Here is a 24,967-nt window from a genome sequence, read left to right on the forward strand (position 1 = left end):
ACCCATAAAAGGGCAACGACAATGCCATGGGGGGGGGTGTTCCCTGGTGGCTCAGATGGTCAAGAGTCTGCCTGCAACGCAGGAAACCTGGGTTCAATCCCTGGGACAGGAAGATCCCCTGGAGAAGGAAATGGCTACCCACTCCAGTATTCTTGCCTGGAGAATCCCATGGACAGAGGAGACTGGTGGGCTACAGTCCATGGGGTCGCAGAGTCAGACACAACTAAGTGACTAACACGTCCACTTTCAATACTATGGGGGACATGCTGTGGGAACCCAGAGTAAGCACCAAGCCTGCGGGCTTCCTGGAGGAGGTGTTGGTTAAGCCCAGCCTGTCAAGAGAAAAAGTAGGAGGTGTTTGTCCCCCTCCCTGCCACGCCCATATTGATATGGTGCTTGCTGCAGGAAAGGGCTCTGCTCAGCATGGCAATCAGGGCCATGTGCCATGTGGTCCCTGCTGCCTCTGCTGTGGTCCCTGTTTTGCCACTTCTAACCAGTGTGCAAAGGCATCTTAGGTTGGAATGATTTATGCCTCCCTAACTCAAGAGCCTGGCGGTCCCAGAGTGCCAGGGCTGGCTCTCCTTCCCGATTCCATTTCCCAGTGTTTCACACAGGGCCTGCATGCAGTGGGTGCTCAACGATGCTGCTCCCAGTAGCCTTCTCCCATCACATCCCCCTTCTGAGGCTGAGCTGTGTGCGCTCCCTTTGTGCTCCTACAGCACTCTGTACTTACGTCAGAACTCATATTGGTACAGCACTCTCAGTTGGCAAGGTGCTTTTTCAGGGGTTTGTGTGTTTGATTTGGTGTGTTTTGTTTGGTGTTTGTGTGTTTAAAGCTCATCAAAGCCCTGTGTAAGAAGTGCCGTTGCGGTCATCGCCATCACCTGCCAGGACGCGGCACAGCGTGGTGGTTTAAGCAAACGTGTGAGCACAGCAGGCAGATGACCTGAATTCAAGTCCTGACTCCATGGCTATGTGACCTTGAACTCTGTGGTTATGTGACCTTGCTTCACTGACTCCATTTACAAGACAGGAGCAAACATATCTCACTGGAGCATTGAAGATCATATGCAGAGTAAGAAGAACACTACCAGCCATAAGGACACCTCAGTCATAACGGTAGCTATTGTCAATTATAAAGGATACAGAATGTCAAGGTCAAGGTCACCTAGCTGTCCAGTGGAGCAGGGTTTTATCTCTAAGTCTGCAGACTTCAAATCTTGGGTTTGGGGATTATCTTCCCATCTTCCCCACCCCGTCCCCCTTGTCACCCTGTCTCCTAATTTATCTGTTCGTGCCTCTGTCTGTCCTTCCACATGGGGCTCTTCCAGAGCAGTATCAGCACCAAGCCATCTCCCCAGTGCCCGGACGGTGCCTGGCCATGGGGGACTGTGTTGAAGGAATGACGCATTCCATGTACCAGGCATCCTGCTCTGTGCTTCCACATGGATTATCTGTGCCTCCAGACCACTCTATGAAGTAGATAACAATTCTTCTACAACTGTCTTCAGCTCCAATAAAGCACTTATTGGTCTGGATATATGTGAATACTTGTGAATTCATCACACCCAGCCAAGACGACAAATGTTTTCACCCTCCCCCCCAAAAAATGTCCCATGCTTCTTGGAAATCCTTCCCTCCCTCCAATTGTAGATTTCTCTCCAGTTTCGAGATAGGGAAGGAAATCGAGGGACTGAGAAGTTAGACTTCCCAGAGACACTTGGTCAGCAAGTGGCCACGCCAGTATTTGAACCAAGATGACCCGTCCCCGGCCAAGCTGCCTTGGCGGTAATGGGAAGAGGGTGGGAGTGTGTAGCGGTCTGTAGAGACACCCCCCCGGGAGGTCCTCCCTCCTCACCGCCCCTGCTCAGGCCCAAGAAGACAATCTAGGAAGAGATGGTCGGTGTGTCTCTCAGAAGGGTGTGTGCACATGTGAGGAGCAGGCTGCCACCCCATAGGGATGTTTGGGTACAAAGGGCAGACGACAAAGACAGCACAAGGAGACCAGATAAAGGTGTCCTCAAGCCAGGAGCCGGGCGATGCGGTGAGCCTGCGGGCCTCATGGTGGGTGCTGGGCTCCACGTGTGAGCGTGTGACTCTGTGACTGTGACCGTGTGACTGCTGAAGGCAGGGACATAGCAGCTCCAGGAGCTGGGGGGGGGGCGGAAGGCATTAACCGTATGAATGCTGGCGTGGGGGGGGGGGGGCCCGGCCTCCAACCTGGGGGCTGAGGGAGGTAGTAAACATCAGGGTGATTGGAGGAGCATGATGGCGTCCCTACAAGGATGCTGCAGGGTTGTGGGGTTTGTGTGACTTTGCAGTTCAACAAATTCAAATTCAGCCAATGCCGGCAGCGCCTGTTGTGTGCCAGGCAACCGGCTAGGAGGAGATGAGCGTATCAGGCTTTTGGCTGCATGGTTCGGGCTGCAGGGTTTGTGTGATCACCTTGTGGCTGGTTTGGGGCTGGGTGCTTTTTGCCCTCTCCAGGCATTAAGTCTTCACAGTCCACCCACCCCACTCTGAGGCGAGATGGAGGAGCACAGAGAGGAAGTGACTTGCCCAAGGTGACCCAGCTACTCAGCGCCAGGCAGGATTGCAGAGCCTGAGTGCTTCAGCACCACGCCTGGGCTAGGGCCGCAAACCTCCGGTCTTGGAGGTGCCGCCTTGGAATCCTGCAAGCCAGCGGCTTGGGAGACACCCTGGCCCCCAACCACGTGGGCTAGAAACCAGGCCACAGACACTGCTGAGGGGCCCAGCGTTTGATGGTCCCTAGTTCTCCCTTACCAGGGACCGGATTCCTGGGCAGAGGGGCGGCGGGGCTTTCGGAGACCCCTAAGTTCCCCCTCCTCGCCTCAGGCCCTCCTGGAGCTGTCCCCACCCTCCCGTTACTGACTCTCGGCCAGAAGAGGAAAAGCTGTCTCCACCCACCTCTCGCCCTCTCCCGTCTCCTTTATAAAGGCCGGAACAGCTGAAAGGGTGGCAACTTCTCCTCCTGCCTCCCCGTGCGCCCGCAGCCTCCCCCGCTGCCTCCCCGAGGGCTCCCCTCTGGCCGCCAGCGCCCATCTTTCATTCCCCAGATAGAGATATTTTGCGCGCACACACAGACACACACGCGCAAAAAGGGGGAAAAAAAAAAAAGACAACCCACCCTCCAGCCTCGTTGCAAAGAGAAAGCCGGAGCAGCCGCAGCTCGCAGCCCGCAGAGGACGTCCAGAGCGGCGAGAGGGCGTGCAGACGGACCGACAGACTCGCGCCGCGTCCACCTGTCTGCCGGGCGCGGCCCAGGGCGCAGCGGACACGCCGCGCGCGCGAAGCAGCCGTGCCCGCCGCCCGGGCCCCACGCCAGGGCGCACACGCTCCGGCCCCCCCCACCCGGCCCGGGCGGGAGTTTGCACCTCTCCCTGCCCGGGTACTCGAGCCGCCGCTGCAGAACCAACTTTGGAAAAAGTTTTTTGGGGGAGACTTTGGCTTTGAGGTACCCAGCTTTGCGCTTTCCGACTTCAGGGACCTTTCCAGAAAATGTTGCAAAAAAGCTAAGCCGGCGGGCAGAGGAAAACGCCTTTAGTCGGCGAGTGAAGACGAACCATCGACTGCCGTGTTCTTTTTCCTCTTGGAGGTTGGAGTCCCCTGGGCGCCCCCACACGGCTAGACGCCTCGGCTGGTTCGCGACGCAGCCCCCCGGCCGTGGATGCTCGCTCGGGCTCGGGATCCGCCCAGGTAGCGGCCTCGGACCCTGGTCCCGCTCCCAGGCCCTCCCCAACCCCCCAACGACGGAGCCCGGGCTGGGGGCGGCGGCGCCCGGGGGCCATGCGGGTGAGCCGTGGCGGCGGCTGCAGCGGCCTGAGCGCCTGATCGCCGCAGACCCAAGCAGAGCCCACCTCCCTCCCCAGCCCCCGCCCCCCACCCTGGCCGCGGGGGCGGCGCGCTCGGTCCACGCGTCCGGGGCCCCGCGGGGCCGGGCCCGGAGTCGGCATGAATCGCTGCTGGGCGCTCTTCCTGTCTCTCTGCTGCTACCTGCGTCTGGTCAGCGCCGAGGTGAGTTGCGACGGCGGCTGGGGCTGCTTCGCTTCATTCATTACCCCCATCCCTGCCTCCCGATCGCCCCCTCCTTTCGCTGCAGTGAACTTTGGACCCGTGGGCTTGGCGGCGGGCGTGAGGTGACCTCCGAGGGCTGCGACGCGAGGTCCGGGGGGTGCTAGGCTCTAAGGGGAGGGGGCAGCCGTGGCTTTCTTTTCCCTGGGGGGATCTCAGATCTCCGATCTTTTAAGCGTCAGGGGAGGAGGTGTGTGTGGTCCTGTCCCCCACCCCTCCAGGAACCCGAGAATAAGCCCCTTCCTAGCCCAAGCAAGAGGGGTGGGGTGCTGCCTAGGCAGCAGGCAGCGCGTCCTCGCGAGCCCACTTCGGTTAAGCTTAGGTCCTGCCCAGGACCCGGCTTGCCCCGGAGGTGAGAGCTCGCGCACCGGCGGCAGCCACGCCAAGCCTCGGCGGGGGTCTGCGAACTACCCCGGATCCTCCTCCCGCTCGGGGCGGGTGCCCACCGGGCCGTGCAGGTCTTGCCCGGCCCCAGAGTGCAGTGCCGGAGCCGCTTGCAGTCTTGGGCGCGGTGGGTGCAGAGAGAGGTTTGGGGCACCTGGCCTGAGGGGCGGAGTAGGGGCTCGTAGGGAATCTAGCCCCGGTGGCGGTGTGTGCCTGAGGCCGCGCCATACCTGCGCCCGCACCCTGCGAGAGGACGCACCTCTCTTCCCCCGATCGCAGGGTGCGGAACACGCCGCCTCGAAAAGCCCCGCAGCGAGGAAGCTGGGATAGGGAAACGTCTGCGGGAGCTATCAGATCGTACGGGCCCCCCGCACCCCTCCCAGCCTCACGTAGCAGTGAGTTGGCAAGTCTACCCGGAATCCAGGTGGGAAAGGGGGCGGGGCAGGGAGGAGGCGCGAGGTGCCGGGGAGGAGAGGGCGGCGGGCCGCGCGCCGCGCCTGGGTCCCGTCCAGCCAACGCTCGGCCGCGGCCGGGAACCCGCACCTCGCCCGCTCCCGGGGGGGAGGACCGGCCGCTCTCGGCCTCCGACGAGGCGCAGGAAGGAGGCGGCGGCGGCGAAGGGGTTAAGGTGAAGAGCTCCGAGGCCGCGGCCGAGCCTTGGGCCGCCGCCAGCGCAGGTTGTTTTGACCACGGAGGAGCCGTCGCCGTCTCCTTTTGTTCTCGGGGCTCCTCGAGGGCCGCCGGCCGCCCGCCCTGGGGCCCCGCCCTTCCGCGGCCACCCGCCCCCCCACCCCCACCCCCGGCGGCCAGCACCCGGGAGGGAGGACGCGGGGCTCGGCCCGACCGCCTGCAGGCCCCTCCCGACGTCCCCTCCTCTCCGCTCCCGCAGCCCCCCGGGCCGCGGCCAGCTGTTGGGGAGGGGGGCGCCGGCCGGCCCCAGCTGCCGCCTTGCCTCGCCACGGGGCCTGGGGGGCTGGGCCCGGTGCCAGGGCGTCCTGGGAACGGCGGCGGCGCCCCCGCCTCTGCTCTCCGCAGCCCACCCCGCCCGGCCCCCCGACTCGCGCTCACTCACCCCACGCATGCACACTCTTGGCCGGAGGCGATGCTGCGCTCCGGCGGGCGGGCGGGTGCGCAGAGCGACGGGCACGCACTACCGCGGCCGGGTCGCGCGCCCGCCGCCGCCGCCACGCCCGTGCACACGCGGGGCACACGCGCGCGCACCGCATACACACGCACGCACGGCCCCCGAACACGCAGCTTCAGCACACGTGCGCGCACACCCACGCACGCACACAGGCACGCAGGGCTCGTATACCCACCCTGTACCAGGTTCCCACCCCCGCTCAACAGGTGGCCCTGGAACCTGGTCACCTCTGCAGCCACCCCATTTCCTTCCTGGGTCCAATGAGGGGATGGAAACAGGAACCCTCCCGTCAGGTCCTGGCTCCACAGCACACGCTGGTTTTTGCCTGGTCAGGTCAGCCCGACGCCCCTCAAGCATGACCCCTCTGTAGTTGCTTTTTCAAACCATCCTCAGGTGGCCGAAAAAGATGTTGGTGTGATTGGGGGCGCTGTGATGTCCAGAGCACTTCTCCCTTCACATAGGCCCGGCTTTGACCCTCCAGCCAAGACTGAGGGCCCTGAACCGCTGAGGGGGTTTCCCACCCCTGCCGGCACAGTCGTCTTTCCCTCCCCAGCCGGCTCTGGGGAGGCTGGGTGACAGCTGGAAAAGGCCTCTCCAGGCCTGCCCTTTCCATTTCCAGCTTCATCCAGCACCTCCTCCTCCTGTTCCACAACTCCATGGGGGTGTGTGCGTGGTGCGGAGGCTCTGGCCAGGAAGCTGGTGCCTCTCTCCTCACTTGAATCATAGCATCCTTGAACGTGGTCTTCAGGAACTCACGGTTGTGTCGTGCTTTGCAGTTTATGAAGCACTTTGCTGTAGAGCCTGTGTAAGCCTCAGGAGGCTCTGAGGGAGGAGACCTAAAGGGAAAAGGGAAAACCTAGTGACATGGGAGCCAATCCAGGAAGGCTTCCTGGTGGAGGTGGCCTTGAGGTTGGTCCTGTCCCCTGTATGTCAGCAGTTGGGAAGGAAGGGTAGGGAGCTCTGAGGTGGGGCCTGGTTGAGGGTCGGCTGAAGTCCGTAAGGTCTCATCTCCATTAGCTGAGCTGGCTTCCGGGAGGGTGACACTCATTGTCATGTGATGCCTCTGGCCTCAGCACCCTTCTGCCAAGAAGAAGTAAAGGGCCTTCATCACCCAGCTTCTTTCTTATTTGCTAATGGCCTTACTTAGTGGGAGACTGACTTGATGGAATCTCCCAACCCTAGAAGTGTCTGCAAGCTTAGGATCAAACAGAATTTGAAGGCTCTGGTCCAAGACCCAAACTGTGTGTGTGTGTGTGTGTGAGAGAGAGAGAGAGATTGATTCAGCAGAAGGAGTAAAGAAATACTTGCCATGGGCCTCCTAAGACCATCTCAGAATCTTCCCTCATTCCCCCCTTCTCCATTGAAGTACCCCTTCTAGTGCAATTATCTTCATTTTCTGATTTATTTAGTTGTTTCTTACCCATTTTTCCTCACTGGAGTGTAAACTCCACTAGAGAGCTTTTGTCTTGGTCACCACTGTCTCCCCTGCTTAGAATGGTGCCTGGCCATGATGGATAATCTGTAAATATTTGTGGAGAGGACAGTGAATCCTTGGAGGGTGAGGGAAGGACCGGACATGTATCTCAGGCTTGCTAAGTGCTTTATAAACACGGCCTCATTCCGTCCTCACCCAGGGCAGCCCAGTACAGCTCTCCTGCTCTCCAGCAGACATCTTTGAGTCCCCCTACACCATTCCCCAGTCTTGAAAGACAAGCATGTCTTTCTTTTCCGTGTCTTGGGACTTAGACTGCCAAGATTGGACAGAGGGGAAGAAACAGAAGGAAAGTGAGATCACAAATAGTTCTGGGTGTTTTGAGCTGGGCCTCAGTTTCCACCATCTAAAAGCACGCGTGAGAGAGGGCAGACTAGATTAGCTCAGAGTTTCTCAAGAGCAGCAGAATTACCTGGTCTCTTGAAAATGCAGATTCCTGGGCCCCACTGGATGCTGGGAGTTGGGATCAGGGTGGTGGTCGTGGCTGGGGGCAGTGATTGCGGTGGACTGCCAGGATTGTAATTGCTGCTCTGGCCTCTCTCTTCCCAGTCTAACAGTTTTTCTGCTGGAAGGAGAGGAGGGAGCCCACTGGGGGGCGGTGGGGGGGAGGCTGGGCTAACCATAATAAGGATGGGGGAGAGGGAGGGTCCCAGGAGCAATAGGGCAGGGAAATGCTGGTGGGAAAGGCTGGTTCTAAAAGGCTTCTATGGTCTGCCCAGAGAAGGCTTCTTCAAAGGGCTTGGCTTTGGCATCGAATCTAAATCAGGCCTGAGACTCTCAGGCAGGCGGGTGCTCTGAGGCCTTCTTCCTCTGCCAGCCACTGACAACGCCCCTGGTTGCTTGGGCCAAGCCCTTGTCGTCTCCCACAGCGGAACTTGAGGCAGCCTGGGGAGTGTGTATCTGTGTGTGCGCTGAGGCCCAGGCAGAGGGTGGGGTCCAAGCCCCTTTAATCTGCCAGCCTGGCTGGGAGCAGGTAATTCACCTGGCCTCATCCAGCTCGTGCCCTTCCTACCTCTGCAGCTGGCGTTGGGGGTGGGGTGGGGTGGGGTGAGGAGGAGGCTGTTTGCTTTGGCTCCCTAGGAGGCTGGCTGTGCCCCAGCTGCCTTCTCTTGCCACGCCCTCGCCCTGCCAGGAACCCCAGGCCTGAGATCTGGGGCAGCTTTATCAGGGTGCCAGGCCTCTTTTCCCATTTCTGAAGGGGAGCTTCCCACCTTAAGGAGGTTTCTAGAACCTGTGCTCAGGAAACCCAGACTCTGGGCTACTCACCCTCCCACGTCACGAGGAGACTCTGACCCCCGGCAGGTGCCCCGAGTCCCCCCCAGGGCATCGCATCCCGGAGCTGACCACAAGGCGAAATGTCCCCACCTCTCAACCACCCCCAGCCCCGGAAGGGACTCACCCACCAGCCTACAGGGCCCCCCCGGCAAGTGCCAGTGTGGGGCTCAGGTGTCATTTCCTGTGGTTCGCACAGTCACATATCTCCCCTGGGTGGGCAGCTTTCCACCCACCCACTGTTATCCTCAAAAATGTCCTGCACTGTGGCTCCACACATGCGTGCTGCTCACTGCTGCCCTCAAGGAGCCGCACAGAAGGAATGGACGCAGACCACAGCGGGGCTCATTAACTACCCATCAATCTGTTGGCTGCTCTGCTAGGTCTGATTCTACCTCCCAATAACCCCGGCGAGGTATTGTGAGCCCCATTTAAAAGATAAAGAAGCTGAGGTTTTAGGTTGTTAAAAAACTTAACTCCCGGACTTCCCTGGTGATCCAGTGGTTAAGACTCTGTTCTTTCACTGCAGGGGGCATGGGTTTGAACCCTGGTGGGGGAACTAAGATCCAGTATGCCACAAGGCCAACAAATAAATAAATAAAATACTTACTCCAAGAACCCAGGTTTCCGTGACAGCTGAAGCCTTGCCTTTTTTGTCTACTACAGAGCTTCTCCGTCTCTGCACTGTGCATGTTTGGGGCCACAGAATCCTGTATTGTGGAGGCTGTCCTGTGCATAGAAGGATGTTTAGCAGCTGCACTGGCCTCCACCTACTGGATACCAGCAGCATTCTTCTATTTGTAACCACCAAAAATGCCTCCAGACATGGCCAGTGTCCCCTGGAGGCCCACTCGTCCCTGATTGAGAACCACCGCTCATGACACACACAGGGTAGGGAGCTGACAGCAACTGAGGAGCACCTCCGTGGTATTGGGAGAGGGGGCTGTGCTCTGCCTCTTAGGAGTCATGTAGACTTGTAGCTGTTTACTTAATTTTTCTGAGCCTCAGCTTCCTCATCTGGAAGACGGGAATAAAAGCAGCACCAGCCTCTTGGGTTTGGTCATTGGTTCAGCATTTAGCTCAGTGCCTGCCTTGTGGTTAGCACTTCATAGACATTAGCTGTGGTGTTAGTATCAAATCCAGGAGCTCTCAGGGCATTCTGGGCATCTGGTGGCCAAATTACAGAAAGCACGTGCAGGAATCACCTCTCTGCTTAGGAAAAAAGTAGACTGTTTAGGAGGCAGGGTGCTTGGGGAGAGGTCCTCCTGGTGGATGGGGTGGGAGAATCATGCAGAAGGGAACCCCAGAGAGAGGGGGAGAGTCCTTCATGCATTTTACCAGCATTTATTGAGCACCTACTGTGTGCTTCTCCCACTTCCCCAGTCTCTCTCTCAGGCTGGGAGGTTTGCTTCCATGAGATGGCATCTTCTTGGCATCATTAGCCGAGTCAGGAGCATCTGCTAGGCTGCTTTGGGGACCTGCCTGCTCTGCCATCGCTGGCAGCTACAGCTGGTGCTCTAGGGGGCAAGGAGATCTTGGTATGAGTGCTATGTGCCATTCGGTCCTGGGCGTTGGGCCCCTCTCCTGGGGAATTATGAATCATTACTCCACAAGAAGCCGAGGAGACCTGGCTGGGTACCCCACCCTTGGCTTCCCTCTCCTGCTTCTCTAGCCACCCCCAGGCAGGATGAGAACTGAATCAAGTGTCTTCAACCCCTTCTATTCATAGATGAGAGCCAGGACCAGAGAGGGGCGGTGGCCAACCTGAGTTCACGGGACGGTCAGTAGCTGTGGAGGGGGAATCCAGCTCTTTGGACTACTCGCTCTGAGACAGACAGAACCCTCAGGCGGCATGGCCTGCTTTGGGCTTCACTGGAGACCAGCCCCTGCTTTCCCTTGCACGAACTGGGTCCTGTGTTCACATCTGGAGACCAACAAAGGCGTGGTCTCTCTGGGTAGGAGGAGGCAGGGAAGGCTGGAGATGGGAAAGGCAAGTGCGGGCCAACCGAGTTGATATCCTTCCCATCTCACACGCGTATCATCTGGTTTCCCGGCTGTGCCTTTGTGGACCCGAGCTTCCAGCCAGGCTTAACTGCTAGACCTTCACCCTTCTCTCCCGACAGCCCTAGGCACCGGGCAGGATTATAAGCTCCACGTTCAAATGAAGCAACTGAGCTTAAGGCTCTTAAGGAATTTGCTTTAAAAGCATGGCCATGCTCCATCCTGGGTCTTCTGGTTCCAGGGCTGACTCCAGTGGCCAGGGCTGCAAGCGATGAGGAAATGGAGCTTTGGGGGAGGCTAAAACCTCATCAATCACCAGGCTCCTAACAAACCTTCTGGGAGCATCCCTGGGACTGGCCACAAGGCAGGATGACCTCCTTCACCTGTCAGGCAGGGAGAAGGCAGCTCTTTCTCAAGACAGCCTGTGCAGAACCCCTTAGCACTCCAGTCCTTGGAACGTAGAGAACTAGCTGGAGCAGGAGCATCTCTCGTCTTAATCTGGGGAAACTGAGGCGGGAATTGTGTAACCTAAGGTCAGGCAGTAGTAAGCCTGGTCTGCTGATGCCCTCCCTGGGGCTCCTCCCACAAGACAGGGCCCTTCTGTGTGTTTGCACGTGCGTGTGCGTGTGTTGTCTGCAGGGATGTGAGTTCGGACCTGCAGCCGATCTTGCGCATTTTCTTTGCCGAGAGACACTGATGGTCAGAGTCTGCTTTTCAGCCTCTGTTCTGCCATCACCTCTTTCTTAAGACCTTTGCCATCAGCCCCTCGGGTCTCCCTGGACCATGGGGGACGTGGCCGTGACCTTTCTATGAGGGCTGCTGTCATGTTATTGTGGGACCTGTGATTTCCCTGGAGGAAGCCCAGCTTCAAACAGGGCCTGTTAAAGTGCTTATTAAGTTTCAAGTGTTTTTGGTGGCAGGCCAGAGGGGCTCTAAAAATAGGGTTTGGTTGGGCATGGGGCACGGGTGAACTTTCAGGTTTCCTGGCCGTAGCTGAGGATTCCCTTCTCTCCTCTTCTGAGTGAGAGGCTAAACAGATAAGACAAGTACATGTGGCCTCCTGAGACCATCCAACTCTTCAAGCACTTATTAAACACCTTGTATACCCAGGAGGCTGGGAGTACGGGTTCTGCCATCATAAAGACTTGGATTTGAATGCAGCTTCTGCTGATAATCAGCTATAGGACTCTGACAAAGGATGTCGCCTTTTTGAGCCTCTTTTTTTTTTTTTCTTTTTAACTAATTTATTTTAATTGGAGGATAATTTACATATTGTGATGGGTTTTGCCATCCATTGACACGAATCAGCCATGGGAGCCACTGCTTTTCCATCTGTCCAATGGGGATAATTCGATCTCCCATGACAAATGCTGTCTGCCTTTAGCTGTCAGGTGTGGAGGGGAAGCAGAGAGAAATCAGATTGTTGGAGCCTCCGGAACCTGTAGTGTGATGGGGAGACAGGTGTGTGTGTGTGTGTTAGTCGCTCAATCATGTCTGACTCTTTGCGTCCCCATGGACTCTAGTCCACCTGGCTCCTCTGTCTATGGAATTCTCCAGGCAAGAATATGGATTTCAAGGGGAGACAGATACATATGGTCAAATCTAACTTTAAAGCAAGCTGGGGTTCTGTTTGGGGTGAGGGACACAGATCTGAGCTGGGTCTTAGAGACTTGGTCCTAGGTTTCTGTGCTCCTGGTTGTCCAGCCTGGAATCTGCCCTCACCCCACCCCCACATGCCTTCATCCTGGCTGTCCACTTGCCCTTGACCAAGGGGCCCTGTGGGAACTTCCCATGGGAGGGAGTGTGTGTGTGTGTGCTGGGAGGAAGAGGGCCATGGCTGGAAAGCCCTGGCTCTCAGTTCATTTGGCCCCTCGTCTTTACCTGGCAGGGAGACCCCATTCCCGAGGAGCTCTACAAGATGCTGAGTGACCACTCCATCCGTTCCTTTGATGACCTTCAGCGCCTGCTGCATGGAGACTCCGTAGGTAAATTGAATCCTCACCCAGTGCTCTGGCCCTTCGCTGAGTCCTGGGGAGCCGCAAGGGGCCGGGCAAGGACATGCCTTCTTCCTTGACATCCAGAGGACCAGAGGCCCGTGGCTGCCTGGGAGGGCTTGCGCACACCTGTCCAGGGCAGGGCTGAGTAGGTGGGAGGGTTGCTACCTGGGACGTGGGGCGTGGCAAACGAAGCTGGTACATGTGGCTGGTACATGTGGCTCTGGCGGGGGTGCAGAGGACGGGTTCCCAAGAGGAGGGGGTGGGGAGAAGGTGCCCAGGGCATCTGCTGAATGTCTATCCAGGTGTAGACTCAACCAGGGAGGATGGGGCGGGAGGAGCCATCTCCCTGCCCTTCTGGCCGAGGGCCCAGTCTCCAAGGTCTCCCAGGGACACCTGGCCTGGACCAGTGGGCAGCCCTGCCCATGCCCAAGAGCGCTCCCAGCGCATGGGCACGTGCTTGGTGGCACACACGTGGCGGGGCTGACGGGCTGGGTCAGGAATGTATTTATAAACGCTGTCTTCAGAGCAAATTCCTTTCTATTCTAACCTCTGGCCTGTTCCCTGGAGCCCTGGTCGGCACCCCCCCTGCACCCCCAGCTCCCCTTCCCTCTGGGGTTTTGTCTCTTTGTCACTTTGTAATCCTTGCCCAGACTGCTATCTACGGGGGACAGCATTTCCTGCCTTTGTTTCCTCTCCCCGTTGGGCCCCTGGCTCCCTCTCAAAAGCATTCTCGGGCCCTTTCAAACCCGCCTATGCTGGGGGCTGGCGAGGCACGCGGGAGGGGGACCCAGCTGGGCCCACCTATTGTTCACCAGGCCCCCCACCCCACGTCTCCCACACCCCTCACCCCATGCCCGACTGGCCAGCCCTGGTCAACACAATGGGGCAACTGCCAAATTTAGCCTTTCTGCTATTTCTTTCCAAGGCCCTTGGCCCCCACCCTCGGGCAGCCCCTACGTACCCCTGGTGGGGGTCGGGATCTCCGAGATGAACCTTTCAATAGTGGGCCTGTTTCAAGGCAACCATGTGGCTATTTTTTTCCTAATCAACTTAACCTTTCCACAAAGCACATCTTTTCCCCATCTCATCCCCACCAGGGACATTCCAGAGATGGTAGAGAGAAAGGAAGGGAGTGAGAAGGACAGACAGACGCGCTGACGCAGGAGCAGCAGAATAGACGGAAAGGCACCAGTTAGGGCACAGTCTCCTCTGAACAGGACCCCCCGGGAGCCTGCACGGATGAGCGGGGAGCTTTGTCTTGGGCAGGGTCAGCGGGCTGGGGAGACAGAGGCAAAGAGATGAGGTGCTGTGTGAAGCGGTTAGGAGCTTGTCCTCCATGTCCCCATGGTTTATTTGCTGACCCTTGAACCATCGGAGAGATAGAAGGGGCTGCCCACAATTCAGCATGGAGCTCCGAGTCCTCTGCAGCCCTCACTTCCTGCAGCGGCTTCCGGCTGCCGTTGCTAGAGAGAGAGATGCCTTCAAGGCGTGCTGATGACACCGAGGTGAGGGCTGCACAGGCTCGAGAAGGGAGCTGTGGCTTGCGACTTCAGGAGTAAATGGACAGCTGAGGGCAGACACGGGGCACAAGGTTAGAGGGAGAGACATAAACACAGTGAAAGACTGGGGGCTGGAGAGAGACTCGTGCCTGAAAGGGGGCAGGGCACAGGCGCCCCTACCCCAGCAGACCTGGCTCTCCACCCTTCTCTCGGTCTTTGGCCCCCACCCCCACCCCTCGCCTTCCCTCTCTCTCTCCCGCCCAACTGCGCCATTGTCCGGGGCTCCGGAGGGGCTGTGTCCAGGGCGTGCTGGTCCCCCCTGGGGATGCTGGGAATTTCTCCATTCAGCACTTCCTGTGGGAACGCTGGGCGGAGGGGCACTGGAAACTGGCCTTCAGAGCTCTGGGTCCTCACCCTGCCCTGGAGGCCAAGGAGGGTTCTCTTACAGTAGCAAAGGGGATGGGTTATTTTTAACTCCATTGACATGGGTTCTGTCCAAATATGTGGTGGAAGGGCCGGGAGTGGGGCTGATGTTCCCTTGGCGATGCAGTCAAAGGCCCCCGCCACCCTCTGAGCCCTGCAGCTACCCTGGCGTTTGTTTGCCTGGTGGGACCCCTCCTCAGAGCTAGGACCCTCGGGTGTACAGGGAGCCAGAAGGGGACGCTATTCCCTGGAGCGGTGGTGGGCCAGTTGGGGTGGGGGAGGGGAGCAATCCTCCCACCTGTCCTGGAATCCCCATCAGATTCGGGCCTTGGTCCGGCCGGCGGTTCTCAGTGTGTCTGACCTCCTTCTACAGATGAAGACGGGGCTGAATTGGACCTGAATTTGACCCGGTCCCATTCTGGAGGCGAGCTCGAGAGCTTATCCCGTGGGAGAAGGAGCCTAGGTAAGACTGAGGGTGATGGCCCCTCAAAGGTGGGAGCTGGGGACAGAGAACTGGGGACATGGCCAGCCCAAGGCTGGAGGGCCGGCTCCTTCGTCCTGACGCTTGAGAAGGCGTGGAGCTAAAAGTGTGTAGCCATCCTTAAATACCCTCTATCCAGGAGACGAGTCATCATTCTTCCCTCCCCCAACACACACTCTTTTTTCTCGATATAGTTCTTTAAAACCTCATTTGTTCATTAGTTCCACCAAGGAGGCAGATATTATTGACCTCATTTTACAGAGTTGAAAACTGGAGCCCAGAGAGGGTAAAGAAGCAGCCTGAGGTCACACAGCCAGCAAGGGGTGATGCGCATCAAGCAAAGGAGGATATAGGTCACTGCGTCCCATAGCAGCATTTTTAGGGAGGCAGGTGCCCACTCCAAGCCCCTCCTCCTCTCTGTCTGCCTACGGTCCCCAAACACTGTAGACTGAGGCTGGGGCCCTGCCACGTAAGAATCAAGTGGCCTGGGTTTCCTTCCTTACTCTGTGAATTTGGGCAGCTAATTTAGCTCTCAGAGCCTCAGTCCCTCTGTATGTGAATGACAGACGGCGGTTGCCCCAGCACTGTCCGTCTGCTGCAGGCCAAGTTTCACTCCCATTACTTGTTCAACTGGCAAGTACAGGGTAGGCAGAGTTATTGTCCCATTTCACAGATGAGGAAACGGAGGCTTGAAAAAAGCAACAAGGTAAGACTATATTACAGTGTAAACAGCAATGTAAGGTAATACACAAGTAAGGGCCACATACTGGGCAAACTTAGAAATGTGTGAAATCGTAGAATAAAATGGTGGAGAAACTGACATGTAGCACATGTCAGCCCTTGATCCTTATAGTGGTTCTAAGGTGTAGATCTCCTCAACCCCATTTTGGAGATGGGGAAACTGAGGTCTCGAGCCCATCAGCAGCCTGCCCGAGGCCCATGGCTGGTAACCTTCCAACCCGGGGTTGCAGGAGGTGGGACAGGCCTTGCCTGCTTCTGAAGGCGAGCAGTCCTACAAGGGCTTGGCCCTGGGCTTTTCTACCGGCCACGGGGCCTCTGGAAAGGTCCACCCCCGCTGAAGGAGGTCCCTGCTCCCTCCAGGTTCCCCGACGGTCGACGCAGAGCCAGCCGTGATCGCGGAGTGCAAGACGCGCACGGAGGTGTTTGAGATCTCGCGGCGCCTCATAGACCGCACCAATGCTAACTTCCTGGTGTGGCCGCCCTGCGTGGAGGTGCAGCGCTGCTCCGGCTGCTGCAACAACCGCAACGTGCAGTGCCGCCCCACGCAGGTGCAGGATCGGAAGGTCCAGGTGCGCAGGCCTCGCCCAGCCCGGAATGGGGTTGGGGGCGGGTGCAGAGGCCTTCCTGGAGGGCTCCTGGGGTCTGTCCAGAGAAGGCCGACAGGCGTGGGGAGGCCCCCCAGGCTGGGGTGACCATGGCCACAGGCAAGCCTCCAGGTGGATAAAATCACCAAATGTTCCTGCAACAGACAGGTCCCTAACATACTGGACACTCAGGATCTTCTGGGAAGCTGTTCAGCTTTCCCCAAAGCTCTCCCCTATACAGGGATCTCCATTTTCTTCCTTCCACACAGAGAAGGGCTCATAGGTGCCCCAGCATTTTTAGCACCCACTTATCTCCCTTCAACAAGTCATGTCTTCACCAAGGGGGGCACAGAAGATCTCCCTCTCCAGGCAGCAGGCCCTGCAAGAGCTGGGGCAGCCCCTAGCAGAGAGTCAGAAGGCTGAAGCCTGCCCCTTTGCTGGAAAGATTGGGTATACACTGTGATTCAAGGGAAATTTTAGAGCAGAAGCCATCCTCGGAGCTCCACAGGGCAGGGCAGGGCCAGAGAAGTCTCTGATTCACGTGGAAAGGTTTCCGCACCCCTCTGGCCAGACTTGCCACACAGCAGCTGCTGGGTGGTGGGCATATCTCCCCAGGGCCCAGGACCGACAGGTGACCCCTACCTCCTCTTGCCAAGTGTTCTGCCTCCTCACCATGCTCCCCGCCCTTGTGGTCAGCCACGGCCTTTTCTTGTGTCCCCCTTCTATTTCAAGTTTGGGCCCTGGGCCCGAGATGACCAATGTCACTCTCCACCCCGGCGTCCACTGCCATGGTATCTCCTGTCCCCAGCCCTGCCAACTCTATGGATGGACACCTGACAGCTGACCTCCCCCTTCCCGCCTCCCTCCTGGATAAAGCCTCCCCCTGCTTCCTTCCAGACAACCATCTCCCCGCCTCTGCCGCAGCCCCTGACCTTGGCTGGCGCTCAGGGAATGAGGATACCACAGGCCCCACACTCAACCCGGAAATGCCTTTCTCCCTCTCTGGGGGATCCTAAGGGGACTGCCGGAGGCCAGGTGGGGAGGGCTTGTTTTGATGGAAAAGCTACGAGGGCAGAGGGCAAAGTCCTGCCATTGTTCGGGCTGAAGCGCCTGCCCTGCCGCCCTCTGGGCTTTCGAGGAAAGATGACCTCAGGGGATGCTGAGCAGGCAGGCGGCTCCCTCGGGCCCCTGCCCGTGTGGTCCCCTTCAGAGGCACTTTGGGGGTTCTGTCCTCCAGGTGAAAAAGATTGAGATCGTGCGGAAGAAGAAGATCTTTAAGAAGGCCACAGTGACCTTGGTGGACCACCTGGCGTGCAGGTGTGAGACGGTGGTGGCTCGAGCCGTGACCCGAACCCCGGGGAGTTCCCAGGAGCAGCGAGGTAACTGCTCATCCAAGGTCTGCCTCTCATTGCTCAGCCCCGCAGCCCCCTTTCTCCTATGGCAGCTGCTGGGGACACTCAGGGAGAATTGGATCAGGCATGCCCCTGGTTAAATTCACCTGAAGCTTTTCATAGCGCTGACAACAGTCCAGATTCCTCCCCTGTCTGGGAGGGCTTATGCGAGTATGTAGCCCCCAGCTGGCGCTCTGTCCTTGTTTCCAACCAATGCCCCTCACTTATGCCACCCCAGCCAGGGTGGTCTTATTGAGTGGCCAGATAAGTTTCTGCCTCAGGGCCTTTGCACATGTTTGTCTGGGTGAAATTCACATCTCCTAGCTCTTCCCAAGCCTAGCTCCTATTCCTCACTTGGGTCTAAGGTCAGAAGTCACCTCCTTCTAGAGGTCTGCTGGCCACCCCGTCCAGGGCAGCCCCCCTCCCTGTCTTGCTACCACGGCCCCCTGCTTTGTTAATGAGTGCATGAAACGGTGGGAGGAGCCATGACCTGGATAAGAGAACACCCCATGCATATATCATATCCAGATATTTGACAACTTGTCCTGGAAATGAAAAATCAAATTAATTCCTTGTAGCCTTCCCCCACCCCCACCTTTTTTCCCTTGTAGCCTTGATGAAGGAATTAGGGGCAGTGGGGGAAAATCACCAGAGAGATTTTAACTACATGTACTTCCCTGATGGCACTATTGGTAAAGAACATCCTGCATGCAGGAGACATAAGAGATGCAGGTTCAATCCCTGGATCAGGAAGACCCCCTGGAGAAGGAAATGACAACCCACTCCAGTATTCTTGCCTGGAGAATCCCATGGACAGAGGAGCCTGGCGGGCTACAGTCCATGGGGTCAAAAGAGTCAGACAGACCAAAACGACTAAGCATGCATGCATGCAGTTTGACTTGAATTGAAATGGACTAAAAAATGATCTGGTCCAGTTGCCTCCTCTACATTATATGGAAGAGATGCCTGAGGCCTAGATAGGCCGAGGTCTTGCCCAAGGCCACACAGCCAGTTTCAGACAGGGCATAACTAGAATTCAGGTATTCTGTTTTGTTCTTGGCTCTTCTCTCACCCTGACAGCTGTCACTGGCTCATTTCTTCTTTTTAAGTATTTAAAAATTTTAGAGCTAGAGATGACCTTACAAGTCCCTCCTTCAGTGTTACTAATAGGGCTGCTGGAGCACAGAGAGGTTAAGGGACTTAATGAAGGTTGCACAGCAGCAAAATTGAGCCTGGAACCCAGGTCTTGGAACGTCTAGTTTGGGGTTCTTTTGACTGTATTGTGCTATCTTTTCTTTCTCAGAGAAAAGTAAGGATTATATGAGACTCATTAAGTTAATAGGATTGTTGTTCAGTCACTGAGTTGTGTCTGCCTCTTTGCAACCCCAAGGAAGCACACTGGGCTTCCCTGTCCTTCATTATCTCCCGGAGTTTGCTCAAATTCATGTTCTTTGAGTTGGTAATGCTATCTAACCATCTTATCCTCTGCCGTCCCCTTCTCCTTTTGCCTTCAGTCTTTCCCAGCATCAGGGCCTTTTCCAACGGGTCAGCTCTTCACATTAAGTATTGGAGCTTCAGCATCACTGAAGCTGAAGTGAACATGTGAACAGCATCACACGTTCCAATGAACATTCAGGGTTGATTTCCTTTAGGATTGACTGGTTTGATGTCCTTGCAGTCCAAGGAACTCTCAAGTCTTCTTCAGCACCACAATTTGAAAGCATCAATTCTTTGGCACTCAGCCTCCTTTATGGTCCAGCTCTCACATCTGTACATGACTACTGGAAAAAACCATAGCTTTGACTATACAGACTCTTGTCAGCAAAGTGATGTCTCTGATTTTTAATATGATGTCTAGGTTTGTCATAGCTTTCCTTCCAAGGAGCAAGCAAGCGTCTTTTAATTTCATGGCTGCAGTCACCATCCACAGTAATTTTGGAGCCCAGGAAAATAAAATTTGTCATTGCTTCCACTTTTTCCTGTTCTATTTGCCATGAAGTGATGAGACTGAATGCCATGATCTTAGTTTTTTGAATGTTGAGTTTCAAGCCAGTTTTTTCACTCTCTTTCACACTCATCAAGAGTCTTTTTAGTTCCTCTTCAATTTCTGCCATTAGAGTGGTGTCATCCACATATCTGAGGTTGTTGATATTTCTCCTGGCAATAGGATTAGATAAGCATAAAAAAAAAAATCCATGCAAGTGACTGTTTTGATTTTCAGTAACTTTCTTTGGTTAGGGGGCAGGACAATCTCACTGTCATTTCCTACTAACAAGCTCCCTGAAGGCAGAGCCATCTCAGCCTCTTCCTCCTGCTCTCAGAGCTGAGCTGAGGCAGGGATGCCCTGGGAAAGGGCGATAATCTGACAGCTTCAAACTGACATGCTGTACATTACTTGTAGAGTAACTATGGAGAGTGCTTTCTATTCAGGAAAAATTATATTCTTCTTTATGTTTAGAATGGGGTTCTCTTCCCTGCCTTTGTCTCATAGGATTTTCCAAACCAGTTTCTTAGGAGGCATGTTCAGCCACTTGCTATGTAGGTCTTGCCATTTTAGCTTCAGCATTTTGGCCCTGGGGGACAGTTCGGCTGGCAGTGTGGCTCATGTGATGGTCAGTGTCAGGCCTCCTGGGCTCAAATCTCTGCTCTGTCACTTATGAGCTGAATGATGACCTTGAACTTGCTCAGGCTTTGCCCAGCCTAGCGTCCTGCTGATGGCTTGGTCTCTGGCCCTTCAGTGGCCCCCCTGGGCAGCCTCCCTCAAGAAGGATCTGAGACCCACCTGAGTCCCTAAATTTCACATTTGCTGCAGTGGGATAAGTGCCTCATGGGGACTTGTGTCTGTGAGGTGGAAGGTCAAGTGTTGGCCCCCAGAGAGCTGGATGAGCCAAGGGGGAAACTCCGAAGGCTCCCAGGAAGAGGTGGGCCTTGAGCTTGGCAGAGAAAACTTTCATTTCCAGGCTGTCTGCCTAGCAGCCCAGGAGGAAGAGAGATAGAAGTGAAGTGCTGACCTTGGTCAAGACTTTCAGGCACAGTGATTTACAGTCCAGTGATTGAAAGCATGGATTCCAGAGGCAGATCCCTGGGTTAAAATTCCAGACTTTCTGTCTCGGTTTCTTCATCTGTTAACTATTCACATCTCTGTCTGCTGTGAGGAGGAATAGGCTTAGAACTTTGCCAGGTGCGTGGTAAGTGTTAGCTAAGGGTTTCTGGTGATTTCCACGCATTATCTCCTAGCCCTAGGAGGCCAGGGCAGCTGTTCTGTTTTAAAGGTATGGGAATTTAGGCACAGAGAGTGTGCATGGCTTTCCTCAAAGCTTCCAACTAACTCCTGGCAGAGCTCAGTTTGGATGCAGGTGGTCTGGTCCACCTTGGATGCAGGTGGTCTGGCCCACCTTGGATGCAGGTGGTCTGGCCCACCTTGGATGCAGGTGGTCTGGCCCACCTTGGATGCAGGTGGTCTGGCCCACCTTGCTGTACTGGTGGTGGGGCCAGGTAGACCACAGGTACAGTGGAGGGAGAGGACCAGATGGGAAGTGTGGTTATGCTCAAAGCCTAGTGGCTTCCCCATCCCATGACCAACCAGAAGGGGCTGAAGTGGGTAGGAGGAAACCTCAGTAGGAGGTCAAACTGGGGAAGAAAGAAACAAGTGAATGAGAGCAGCTGCTGTTTTTGCTGATCACTTCTTCTCTAAACTTAGTGGCTTAAGACAATGGCCATTTTCTGTTCTCTGGTCTGTGGGTTGCCTGGGCTCAGCTGGGTGGGCCTGCTGGCATCTCTTACGTTTGCAGTCAGTTATCTGGAGGCTGCACTGGGACGGCTGGGCCTCTGTCCCTCTGTCCCTCTCCCTGAAGTCCAGGGCTTCTCCTCACCCCATGGCCTCTGCAGATGGGATCCCCAGCAGGGGAACCAGACGTCTTATGTGGAGGCACAGGTTTCCCCAAAGTGCAAAGGTGGGAGCTGCCAGGCCTTCTTGAGGCTCATGTCTGAACCTGGCCAGTACCAGTCTGCCTCCTTATATCGGTTAACGGGGTCAAGTCCAGGCCAGGTTCAAGGGCATGGAAACAAGGGCCAGTGTCAGTGGGATAATGACAAATAAATTGAGGCCAGAACTCATCTGTTCCTCTCTGTGTTGGCCAGCATACTATTCCTTCCACTAGTCCTATGAAGTGGACAGTGTATTATCCCCATTTCACAGATGGGGAAGCAGAGGCGTAAAATGGCTCAGTCATTGTTCCTCAGGTGCAGCTGGTGAGCAGTGGAGTTGGGATCCAAACCTGGAAGGTCTGGTCCCAGACTCCCCTCCCCTTAGCCTGCAGGATCTGAGGCGGTCTGTGGCAGGCCTTGGTCAAAGGGGCATTGACATGCCCCGACCTCTGCCAGTTTCATCCACCTGCTAACCAGACCTTTCTTTCTCTCAAGCAGCCAGGACACCCCAAACTCGGGTAACCATTCGGACGGTGCGAGTCCGCCGGCCCCCCAAGGGGAAGCACCGGAAGTTCAAGCACACGCATGATAAGACGGCACTGAAGGAGACCCTCGGAGCCTAGGGGCATCTGCAGGAGAGTGTGGGCAGGTGAGGGCCAGCACTCTGCTCCTTCTCCCTGGCCTGGGCTTGGGCTGAGGCAGGGGTGAGGGGAGAAACAGTTCCCCTACAAAATCCAGGCTGTAAGCCGTGATCCCCTCTTGCCAGTTATCAGTCGAGTTTTTTCATGGGGCAGGTTGGGTAAGAGGCTGGGGGAGGCCCTGACCCAGCTGTGTCCCAGTACATCTTAAAGGAATTGGAAAGTCTAAACCTCATACTTCCCAATCCTGAGTGCTGCTGGAAATCAGGGATAGCTGGTCAACCCTGCCCCTGGTTGCCTGTGAGCGTGGGATGGAGCCCCAGGCTGTCTCTGACCCCCATGTCCCTCTGCTTGGCCTACAGGGTTATTTAATATGGTATTTGCTGTATTGCCCCCATGGGGTCCTTGGAGTGATTATATTGTTCCCCTCGTCCGTCTGTCTCGATGCCTGATTCGGACGGCCAATGGTGCTTCCCCCACCCCTCCACGCGTCTGTCCACCCTTCCACCAGTGGGTCTTCCCTCAGTGGCCTCCAGCGTCTTGCCAAGAAGCTCGAGAAGGAAACGAAGGACCTGGACTCCATCGCTGTCTTCCTCTCCTGACCTGGCAAAAACGGGATAGAAGTGCAAGAGAGACTGATGGGGTCGCTGTTGGGAGAAAGGGGCTTCCTTCCCCAGTGCTGTGGACTGGCCTGAAACCCTGCGCGTGGGCCTGAGGACCTCTCAGCATGGCCCACCTGGTCCCTGGACCCCCAGCCAGCTCTGATGCGAGCACCCCCAGGCTGGCCAGGGTGCTCATACTCCTGTGGCTGAGACCGCGTGGGGAGCATAGACTGGAGAGAACTCCTCCTGCGGCGCCCAGGCCCGGTTGTCTCCCCTTGGTCACCTCTGCTCACAGTGGCTTCTTTTCATTTAATATGTTTGAATTATTGGAAGACGTGGACTCCTCTGGGCAGGTGTGGCCAGAGCACCAGGCAGTCAAGTGCCCTCTCAGACGGGTTAGGGATGAAGTTTGCTTCGAAGGTGGATGTAGGTGGTGACCCGGGCATCCACTGCCTCCTCCCACTCCCCACCCCAGTTCACTGTTTCCCATTTCATCTCTCTACCTCCATCCTGTGTCTCCTCCCTTATCTGCGCCACCAAGGGGCTCTTGGACCCCATATTGAAGCCCCAGATAACCCCAGTCACTGTTCTGTAGGACAGAAAACCAGGGGCCAGAGGGCAGCAGGGTGCCTGCCCATCGTATCCCAGCCCAGCCAAGACTGCCATGTAAGGTTGTACAGGGTGTGCACTGCACAAGGGCACTGCATGTGGGGATCACAGTTCACACACACCATAGACATGGTCAATTTGTGTATTTATTATGACAATTTTTTGGCAAATGGAGGGATTCTTTTCCTAATTGACACGAAGGCTCTGTGTGGACTGGCTGTGTCTATGACCCAGCCCACGATTTGGAGTGGTCAGACAGGAGTAAGCCCTTGGTGAGGGGCAGGGAGGCAGCATTTGTCCATGTGGCCTCCATTACCCCAAGTCCTCAGCTCAAGCAGTCTTCCCTTCAGGCAGGTGTGAAAAGCCCAAGAGAATGTCTCCAAGGGACGGGGCAACCCTGCTCCATGCCCCTGCTCACGCCCCTCCTCTTAGATCCTTTTGAGTTCCGGATCTGGTGGCTCCTCCCAGGAAACCAGCTCTTGGGCTGGGAGTGGGGGAGAAAAGGGAAAAGATCCCCAGGGCCCCCTAGGGGTGGGGTCTGACCTCCCACCTCCCTATCCACCTTCTACTGCACTTTCCCCTCTTCCCTGCTGTCTCCCAAATCTGCTTTCTTCAGTTTGTAAAGTCGGTGATTATATTTTTGGGGGCTTTCCTTTTATTTTTTAAAATTTATTTATATTCCGTATTTAAAGTTGTAAAAAAAAAAAATAACCACAAAACAAAACCAAATGAATCCGCCGGAGATCTGTCTGTTGGCACTGCGTGTGACAATTACCCTTTCTGCATTGGCAGGATTTGCCGACAGCTTGCGGCGTTTTCCTCTCGCTCCCGGAGGCTCAGGCGCAAATTCACGCACACGCACACATACTCACGTTCACACATGCTTATGCACACATGCCAGCCTACTGCTCTGAGGGAGGCCTCTGGGAGTGGGTGAGAGCCAGGCAACCCACTCTGTACAGCTAGGTCCCACTGCAGCTTGTGATACCTGGGCCCCACATGCCAGCCCTGTGCCCTTCACTGGCAGTGAAAAGAGATGAATTTCTCTAGTCTGAGGGTCTCTACAAAGAGATCTCTACAGATTCTCAGCATCACGGGATGGGACTGGCTGTGGGAGGGGAGACCCACTGTGGGGAGGGCTGGAGGAGGTCCCTGAGGAGTGTGGGGTTTAGAAGGACCACAGCTCAAGATTGGGACTGGGGTCTGATCTTGGTTCAACCCTTAGCCAGCTGTGTGGTCTTGGGCAAGTCATAGTCCCTCTCTGGTCAGAGCCCCATCTGAAGCACAAGAAGATGAGCAGGAGGCTTGTGGTCTTCAGGGTTCACCTGTGGGATTCTGTGCTTCCCCTCATCCCTGAAGACTTGGATCTGATTTCATGAGAAAGATGCTACATGTATCTGGGTCTTACCTGCTGGCAGACTGTGTGTGTGTGCTCAGTCGTGTCCTACTTTTTGGGTCCCCATGGACTAGGGGACTTTTGGGTCCCCATGGGCTAGGCTCCTCTGTCCATGGAATTTTCCAGGCAAGAATACCAGAGTGGGTTGCCATTTCCTTCCCCAGAGAATCTTCTCGACCCAGGGACCCAATCTACATCTCTTGAGCCTCCTCAATTGGCAGGTGGATTCTTGACTACTGCACCACCTGAGAAGCCCTTTGGCAGACTGGGGCTGACAGGGAAACCTAGGAGGTG

The 24,967-nt window shown here is 56.3% G+C and overlaps 1 protein-coding gene across 4 annotated transcripts; it reads left to right on the forward strand.

Annotated features, from left to right (window-relative positions):
- Positions 1–3,000: 3,000 nt before the first annotated feature.
- Positions 3,001–24,380, forward strand: PDGFB (platelet derived growth factor subunit B). 4 transcript variants are annotated; one of them, XM_055566846.1, is made up of 9 exons: positions 3,001–3,475; positions 3,617–3,717; positions 3,891–4,035; positions 12,274–12,370; positions 14,678–14,767; positions 15,887–16,095; positions 17,348–17,489; positions 21,924–22,077; positions 22,429–24,380. In XM_055566846.1, exons 2-8 carry the CDS (start codon positions 3,689–3,691, stop codon positions 22,049–22,051), a joined length of 840 nt encoding a protein of 279 aa, XP_055422821.1. In that variant the 5' UTR covers positions 3,001–3,475; positions 3,617–3,688; the 3' UTR covers positions 22,052–22,077; positions 22,429–24,380. The 4 variants fall into 4 exon arrangements, with proteins under 4 accessions (XP_055422821.1, XP_055422820.1, XP_055422822.1 ...); XM_055566845.1 differs by having other exon boundaries at positions 3,001–3,717; XM_055566847.1 differs by having other exon boundaries at positions 3,001–3,717; positions 22,578–24,380.
- The last annotated feature ends 587 nt before the right edge of the window (positions 24,381–24,967 follow it).

This window comes from Bubalus kerabau, chromosome 1 (assembly GCF_029407905.1).
Source record: "Bubalus kerabau isolate K-KA32 ecotype Philippines breed swamp buffalo chromosome 1, PCC_UOA_SB_1v2, whole genome shotgun sequence".
In the NCBI taxonomy this organism is placed as follows: Eukaryota; Metazoa; Chordata; class Mammalia; order Artiodactyla; family Bovidae; genus Bubalus; species Bubalus kerabau.